Consider the following 9,271-nt stretch of genomic DNA (forward strand, 5'->3'; position numbering starts at 1 on the left):
GACTTATCCTTTATTAAAAGGATATCTGTATCTGTATTATTATACTATGTAATGCCCTTTTAGGATTATCTTTTTAGGGGTGCTTGGGTGGGTCAGTTGGTTAAGCGTCCGACTTCAGCTCAGGTCATGATCTTGCAGTCTGTGAATTCCAGCCTGCGTCGGGCTCTGTGCTGACAGCTCAGAGCCTGGAGCCTGCTTAGGATTCTGTGTCTTCCTCCCTCTCTCTCTCTGCCCCTCCCCTGCTCATGCTCGCTCTCTCTCTCTCAAAAATAAATAAAACAATAAATTTAAAAAAAGGATTATCTTTTTAAAAAAGTTATCATGGGGTACCTGGATGGCTCAGTTGGTTAAGTGTCCGACTTCGGCTCAGGTCATGATCTGACGGTTCCTGGATTCGAGCCCCACGTCGGGCTCTGTGCTCACAGCTCAGAGCTTGGAGCCTGCTTCATATTCTGTGTCTCCCTCCCTCTCTGTTCCTCCCCAGCTCACAGTCTGTCTTTCTGTCTGTCTCTCAACAATACATAAACATTTTTAAAAAATTTAAAAATAGCTTTATAAAAAAATTAAAAAGTTATCACATTTCACTTACTGTTTTGGGGAAAGCACAAGTTTTTGAGCTAGATCTGGGTTCATGTTTTGATTTTACTAACCACCAGCTATAGGCCTTTGGGCAAGTTATTTCATCTTCCTGTGCCTCAGTTACCTGTCAAGTGTTGCTAATAGTATCAGTCTTCCAGAGTTGGTTAGAGTTAGAGGGTCAGTAGGTTTGGACACAAAGTGGCTGTGTCATCATGCCTATTAATTACTAAGTTGTGTATCTTAATTAAATTGTTATGTGTTGCAAATCAATTAGATTTATATTTAAAAATAGTATTTGTTTACAAAAATGTGATTTAAGCTGAGTCAAATTACTCTGCGCTCTTCTATGACTGAATAAGCGTTCCTATAGTTTTTAGGTATTAGGTGAAATCACCGTCAAGGACTTGGTGCCAAGTGTATATGTCTAGCACTAATATGTTGAAAATTAACCAAAGTCAGGAAAGGGTCGAACTTTGGAAGCTAGAAATCTCAGGATTGATGGTTGATGGAAGGGGGAAGGATGGAGCAGGTTGGTGGAATTGAAGCTTATGAAGATGGGAGCTAGATGGATAGAAATCATAGCTATTAATTATTTAGCACTTACGTGCTTAAAGGGATGCTACTGACTCTAAGTGGATAAGGGGCACAAATCAAAGAGCTGAGATAATTGGCCGTGTGGATTAAACCAGAAAATTTAGAGCTGATTAGATAGGTAGAGGGGGCAGGTCTGGGAGCGATTGAAAATAAGTAGCCCTAAATGGTAATAGCCACCATTTATTCATCAAGCATTTACTGTGCTGGACACTATGGAAAGTGCTTTACAAACCCTACCTCATGTATTCCTTATAGTCACCCTTGTGTATGTGGTATTCTTATTTTTACAGACAACTGAATAGAAGGTTGAAGTTACTTAACTTTCCCAGGTCAAACATTTAGTAAATACCTTCATACACAGAACCCAGGTCTGCGTGACTACAAAGTCTATGCTTTGTACACAGACTGCCTTCTTATGTGAAAGGAGAATGGGGCATTCAACCTGTTACTGAAAAATGTGAATCTAACACCCATCGTTTTTTCTTTTTTTTCTTCCCTTTGGGATTTTTGAATTGTAAAGAATATAAAACAGTACGTAAAATATGAAAAAAAAACCACTATAGAATAACTTTTTTTTTTTTTTAATTTTTTTTTTAGAATAACTTTTAATTTTGGTACATTATCATTTTCTTTTTTTTAAATTTTCTTTTTTATTTTTTAAAATGTACATCCAAATTAGTTAGCATATAGTGAAACAGTGATTTCAGGAGTAGCTTCCTTAATGCCCCCTACCCATTTAGCCCACCCCTGCCTCCCACAACCCCTCCAGTAAGCCTCAGTTTGTTCTCCATATTTAAGAGTCTCTTATGTTTTGTCCCCCTCCCTGTTTTTATATTATTTTTGTTTCCCTTCCCTTGTGTCCATCTGTTTTGTCTCTTAAAGTCCTCATATGAGTGAAGTCATATGATTTTTGTCTTTCTCTGACTGACTAATTTCACTTAGCATCATACCCTCCAGTTCCATCCACGTAGTTGCAAATGGCAAGATTTCATTTTTTTGGTTGCCGAGTAATCCTCCATTGTGTATATATACCACATCTTCTTTATCCATTCATCCATCGATGGCCATTTGGGCTCTTTCCATACTTTGGCTATTGTTGGTAGTGCTGCTGTAAACATTGGGGTGCACATGCCCCTTCAAAACAGCATACCTGTATCCCTTGGATAAATGCCTAGTAGTGCAATTGCTGGGTCGTAGGGTAGTTCTATTTTTAATTTTTTGAGGAACCTCCATACTGTTTTCCAGAGTGGCTGCACCAGCTTGCATTTCCAGGCACATTGTCATTTTCATAGAAATATTTTTGGTATAGGTAGACAATGTAGAATACATATGTTTTTGTTTGCTCTTTTCATGATTATAAGAACATTTTCTATAGTCTTCCTCTGAGAGAGAGTTGGAATAACAATGTATTAAACTGTTCTCTAAAATTGGTCATTTAGTCTTTTCTTAAATAAAACACTATAATAAAAATAATTATGTACATGTTAAAATATACTTAATTCTAAGTTAAATTCCGAGGAACTATATAAAAAATATATATCACTCTTTCTCTTAAAAAATTTTTTTTAGGGGCGCCTGGGTGGCGCAGTCGGTTAAGCGTCCGACTTCAGCCAGGTCACGATCTCGTGGTCCGTGAGTTCGAGCCCCGCGTCAGGCTCTGGGCTGATGGCTCGGAGCCTGGAGCCTGTTTCCGATTCTGTGTCTCCCTCTCTCTCTGCCCCTCCCCCGTTCATGCTCTGTCTCTCTCTGTCCCAATAATAAATAAAAAACGTTGAAAAAAAAATTAAAAAAAAAATTTTTTTTTAAATGTTCATTCTTGAGATAGAGCATGAGTGGGGGAGGGGCAGAGAGAGAGGGAGACCCAGAATCCCAAGCAGGCTCCAGGTTCTGAGTTATCAGCATAGAGCCTGACGCAGGGCTCAGACCCACAAACTGTGAGATCATGACCTGAGCCAAACTCGGACGCTTAACCAACTGAGCCACCCAGGTGCCCCAAAATCACTCTTAATGCGGTCTAGTATATCAGCTGTCTTTTTCTTCCCCTGAAATGTTTCTATTGGTTTGCCAGCCATGAAAAAGGAATTAGTGCACTAATTTTCCCTTAAAAAAACAAACTGATCATGTACCCTGCTTATTTACTTAGCTGTGTGTGTGTGTGAGAGAGAGAGAGAGACTGAGAGGTTGAATTTGATCTCTACAGTGGCTGTTACGACACCTTTCTCCTCCCTGTTACTGTTCAATTTTTGTTTGAATACTATTTGTACAGTCATACTTCTGTGATTTCTGTTGTTTCAGAAATGAAGATATGCCTCTATTTCTTCTAAGTAATCTCTAATTTGATGAAATGCTCAGGTATTAGAACAATGTCTTTAGTCGTACTTTGGTTATTGATTTCGTTCTGTTTACTTACTCTTCTTTTACTGGGGAGGGACTTCTATTATTCATAGGTGGAATAGTATTTATTCTCTACTCGCTATTACTCATGAGTTGAATTTCACTTGATTTCCTGTTCTTTGTCTATCAGCATCCATCCTTTGAGTGCTAATTTTGATTTCTTCCTAATTTTTGGTATGTTTACAATAAAATTTTCTCATATTTTTACAACTTACTGCTTTCTAATTGTTGTAAAATTCATCTTGCTCTGCTCTTCCTTTTATATTTCCTTTTTTGTTTAAAATATTTTATTTTATTTATTAAAAATTTTTAAAAATATTTGTTTTTGAGAGATAGAGAGACAGAATGTCTCGGTGGAGGAACAGAGAGAGAGGGAGACACAGTCTGAAGCAGGCTCCAGGCTCTGAGCTGTCAGCACAGAGCCCAAGGTGGAGTTCCAACCTGCAAACTGTGAGATCATGACCTGAGCTGAAGTAAGACGCTTAACTGACTGAGCCACCTAGGTGCCCCTTTATTTTTATTTTTTTTAAATGGGCTTAACGCCCAGTGCAGAGCCCAGTGCAGGGCTTGAACTTAAAACCCTGAGATCAAGACCTGATCTGAGATGGAGAGTAGGACGCTTAACTGACTGAGCCACCCAGGCACTCCTTAAAAGATTAAAATCTTTTAAAATAATGTAAACATAAATGTTTGAGTAATTTCTACACCCAATGTGGGTTCGAACTTACAACCCTGAGATCAAGAGGCGCATGCTCTACTGACTGAGCCAGCCAGATGCTCTGTAACTTCTGTATTTCTTATCACCTTGTGATAGTTCATTTTTTCTACAACATTCATGTATTCTTGGGTTCATGTTTTAAATGTTCATGTTTTAATTAATGTCTGTTCTTCTTGCTTTATTCTTTTGTACTTTAAAAAACTTTTTGGTTTTTCCTACCTTACAGTTATTTTGGTCATCTTCAGAGGCCAGGAAGGTCCCAGGGACCCAGGTTGCTTTTGGTCAGTTCTGTTTTCTGTGGCAATGTTAACTGGTATGTAGCAGATGTTCAGTACATGAAATGAATTTGAAAGAATACTTTGAGTCTCTATTGCAGTTCCTTCTTTAATGATAGAATGCACATCTGGAGTTTTGATAAGACCCATTGTTTTTTGGGTGCCTGGGTGGCTCAGTTGGTTGAGTGACCTACTCTTGATTTTGGCTCAGGTCATGATCCCAGGGTCATGGGATCCCTGACATGGGATCAAGCCTTGCGTCAGGTTCCATACTGAGTGTGAAGTCTGCTTAAGATTCTCTCCCTGTCTTCCTCAGCCCCTCTACTTTGTGCATGCTCTCTTTTAAAAAAAAAAAAAAAAAAAAAAAAAAGACTCTGTTGTTGCATAGTTAATCTGGGTTGAGATTAAGTTGAGCAGGGTATCCTATGAGAGGAGACTGGTTGATTTGTGATGAATTGGGAGTTCAGTCCCAAATGGATTCTGCTTTAACATTCCTTCTGATTCAGAGTCTGCCAGTAGTATCCAGTATTGTGGCTATTTCCCAGTCCTGTTTCAGCTATGCAGTTAATGGGAGAGAGTTTCTACTAAGCCATTGCTTGGAGATTTTGGGGGTAGTTCAGACAGATGAGATTACTACTTCAGGTATCAATAAACTAGGTCTCAACAAACTAAGATACTTCCTGAATTAGGGTTTAACAGTCAATTTGACTGCACTTAATCACATCTGATTGGTGTAGGAGATTGGAGAAAGCCTTATCCAAAATTAGAATGTGCTTCCAATTTTCAGTCCCATTTCAGCTGTGATTATAGGTTTTTCTTTGTTACTGATTTCATGTGTATTTTAATTAGTTTTTGATGGAAGTATGTCCAGTGTATTCCTATTCTACCATCTTTCAGGAAAGTTCTATATTTTCTTAGCCGTGGGTGGTTTTGAGATTAGTCAAGCTATACAAATGGTGGTTATAAGAAAATTTAGAGATTCCATTTACATTGTAGTAGTTTGAAACTGGCATTTTTGATTCTGTGATAATGCTTTGGGTTAGGGTAGACTATGTTGCAGTTGTATATTTGTTCACTTGCTGGGAAGATGTACATTCCAGAGGTATTGTGCAGGTTAAAGAATCTGGACAAAGTAGGAGGTGAATTTAGGTGATAAATTGTATTTTTGAGAAGGATTGAGACTTACTGTGACTTAAACAGTTTTCTTGGAGTCTTAATGCTTTTTTCTGCAAGTGTGAAATACCTGTATAACTTACCTTGGATTTAATATTATTAATTAAAACATTTAAGGAAAATAGCAAATGCTTAAAAAAATTCGAAGTAATTAGAAACTACCCCATCCCCTGACCTTCTCAACTGAAGGGAGCGTGGGGGGCAGAGAAGCCCATCACTCATTGTCTTGGTTGGCCTGGTGGGGGGAAGATGTTGAATTATTGAAAACCATTGGACTAGATGATCTGTAAAGTTCTCTTTAGTTCTAAAATTTTATTGTTAAGTCACCAAGAGCACCTATTAAGTGAGGAGCAATCAGTGAGTTTTGTCTTTAGAAAGCTAATTTAATTATCTTGTTGCTCCCCTGCTTAAAAACATGCAGTGGTTCATAATCCTTGAGGGTTTCTAAAGGGTGGGCAAGCTCAACTCCATCCCAAATCCCAGATCAAGCAGGAAAGCCTATTTAGATTGGAATAGTGAGAAAAAGTCTTTGTTTAAAATAATGTTTTAAACACAAGAAGTTTAAATCTTTTTTAAAAAAACTTATTTAGTTTGAGAGAGAGAACACACGCTCATGTGTGCATGCATGAGCAGGGGAGAGGCAGAGAGAGAGAGGGAGAGAGAGAATCCCAAGCAGGCTCCATGCTGTCAGTGCAGAACCCAAGGTGGGGCTCGATCCCACGATCTTGAGATCACAACCTGAGCTGAAATCGAGAGTCAGATGTTTGACCGACTGCCACCCAGGCACCCCTAAACACAAGAAGTTTAAATTATCAATATTGAGTTTTCAACTTGGAAATGATAAAAAGTATCATAATTACCTGCTAAGGGCTGCCATAACAAAATACCTCAGCCAGAATGGCTTGAACAGCAGTTTATTTTCTTACAGTCTGGAGGCTAAACATTGGAGATCAAGGTTTCAGAAGGGTTGATGCCTTCTGAGGCTTTCTCCTTAGCTTGCAGATGGCTGCCTCTTCCCTGTGTCCTCCCAGGGTTTCCCGTGTGAACCCCTGCTCTCTCTCTCTCTCTCTCTCTGTGTACAGATTTACTCTTATAAAGATACACCAGTCAGGGGGTATTCAGACCTACCTGATCTATTTCAACAGTCACTTTTTTACAGGCCCTATTTCCACGTACTGTCACATTCTGAGAGGGAGGGTTCCAACATGAATTTCGGGGGGAGACACAATTCAGCACATAACATACATAAATAACTAAGAAGGAATTTCTTATTTATCATTACCTTTGCCTTTCAGTTGGTAATTACCAAGATCACCAGGGAAAGCTCTCAGCTATTGGTCTTGGTCTTACAAACTATGTTCTACTTTAGAAGACAGCATTTTCTTCCTAAAAAGCTAAAACCCTAAACCACTTATTAAAAAAAAAATTGATACATGTATATTTCAAAAAGTCAAATAGTGCTAAGAGGTGTATTTATAAAACAATTCCTTACCCACACTCTCAACTCTTAGCTGTTTTTTCTTGTATTTATCTCTAGGTTGTTGTTTTTTTTTAAACCTCCATATTTCAAATTGATCCATGCATGTGTACAAACTATTTCTTAATTCTTGTCAGATTTTTATTGTTGTTGTTGAGTTTCTGTTAGAGTAGATATGGATTTCAGTTCTCTTACACCTTTTCCTCTACACCCTCATTCTCCTAATAATTATATCATAGTTAAAAAACCCTACATTTAGCATTTCATAATTGTGACTGTGTAAAAACTGTGTAAAAATTATATCATAATTAAAAAACCCTACATTTAGCATTTCATAATTGTGACTGTGTAAAAACTATTGCCAAGGCAATACTGTGACTATATATATTTTTTAAATGTTCATTTATTTTGAGAGGGGGCTGGTAGAGAGAGAGAGAGGGAGACAGAGAATCCCAAGCAGTTTTCATGCTCGGTGTGGAGTCCATTGTGGGGCTTGATCTTATGACCCCAAGGTCATGACCTGAGCTGATATCAAGAGTTGGATGCTCAACTGAGCCACCCAGGTGCCCTGTGACTATATTTTCTTACATTACTTTTCATTTTTCCTGGAGTTATTAAGTTAACCTTGGTTTGTCCATTTTCTTAGTTTTCTTTAAACCTGAGGCTAAATTTCCTGTATCTTCAAATGCTTTTGTAAAATCTCTCTCAATACAGCATTCCAAACTTTCAAACCTATAAAATAATTTATCTGCCCCCTCCCCTCCCCCCCCCCCCCCCCCCCCCCCCCAATCTTGGCTCCTCTGTCACATTTCTGTCTGGATTTGTTGCCTCTAGGCCTTCTACACATCTGTTACCTAGGACTTTGCTTCATTACCATATTGGAGATCTCTTAGTTTTTCTCCTATATTTGATCCCTTCTTTAGTGGATATTATCTTTCTTCATTTTCTTCCTAATTTTGATAGAATATATATTCTCTAGTAGGTTCTAGGGAAAGGGTAAATAAAAGCTAAAATTTTGGAGACTAAATCCTATTATTACCATTGATTATCTGGGCATAGCATTCAGAATTGAAAGAAAATCACTGAAATTTTTTATTCTTGGGGCACTTGGGTAGCTCAGTTGGTTAAGCGTCCAACTTTGGCTCAGGTCATGATCTCATGGTTTATGAGTTTGAGCCCTGTGTTGGGCTCTGTGCGGACAGCTCTGAGCCTGGAGCCTGCTTCAAATTCTGTGTCTCCCTCTCTCTCTCTGCCCCGCCCCTGTGCACACTTTCTCTCTCTCTCAAAAATAAAAACATTAACATTTTTTTTAAATTTTATTCTTAAAAATAGAAATGGCATGCTCATGAACTGAAATTTGAATGGTTCAAGGGGTTATGGAGAGGGAGGGGGAGTGTGTTTGTGGCATGAGGGCATTTTGGGGGATGGTAGAACTATTCTGTATTTGATTCTAATGGTGGCTTTACCAGTTACTATATGTTCAACTTCATAGAACTGTTCACCAAAAGCAAAAAGTTCAGTTTTTTTTTTTTTTTTAAAGTTCAAGTTGTATGTATGATAGCTTAAGAATTAAAAAATCAGAATTTAAAAGTGCAAAAAAGTATATAGCAAAAAGGAAGTCTCTTCTTTCTCTCTGTGTTAGCTTTCCAGTTTTCCTTTCTGGAAGAAACCACTGTTGCCAGTTTCTTATGTATTCTCCCACTTAATCACTCTTGAACATGTAAACAACATTTAGAGGCAAATCAGGTAGAATTGAAAGGAACTTAAATTTGCTCAGTATTTTCTGAGAGTGCAAACTCTTCGAATACATGTAAATATGTTATTAATCAAGCCTGGCACTAACTGGTAAAATTATTTCTCCTACAGTTGGCAAACATGAATTGACTGGGCACAAAGTTGCTGTGAAGATACTCAATCGACAGAAGATTCGAAGCCTTGATGTGGTAGGAAAAATCCGCAGAGAAATTCAGAACCTCAAGCTTTTCAGGCATCCTCATATAATTAAACTGTAAGAACTGATTGTATGAAATGTAGTCATATCATTTTAAAATAATTTTTGTT

The 9,271-nt window shown here is 38.0% G+C and overlaps 1 protein-coding gene across 10 annotated transcripts in view; it reads left to right on the forward strand.

Annotated features, from left to right (window-relative positions):
- PRKAA1 (protein kinase AMP-activated catalytic subunit alpha 1) overlaps nucleotides 1–9,271 on the forward strand; it is a 45,866-nt gene that overhangs the window by 17,584 nt on the left and 19,011 nt on the right. For all 10 annotated transcript variants that reach the window (XM_042951336.1, XM_042951353.1, XM_042951326.1 and 7 more), the window contains one exon: nucleotides 9,077–9,218. In XM_042951336.1, the coding sequence (XP_042807270.1) occupies nucleotides 9,077–9,218 (142 nt within the window). The remainder of the gene's footprint in view (nucleotides 1–9,076; nucleotides 9,219–9,271) is intronic.

This window comes from Panthera leo, chromosome A1 (assembly GCF_018350215.1).
Source record: "Panthera leo isolate Ple1 chromosome A1, P.leo_Ple1_pat1.1, whole genome shotgun sequence".
NCBI lineage: Eukaryota > Metazoa > Chordata > Mammalia > Carnivora > Felidae > Panthera > Panthera leo.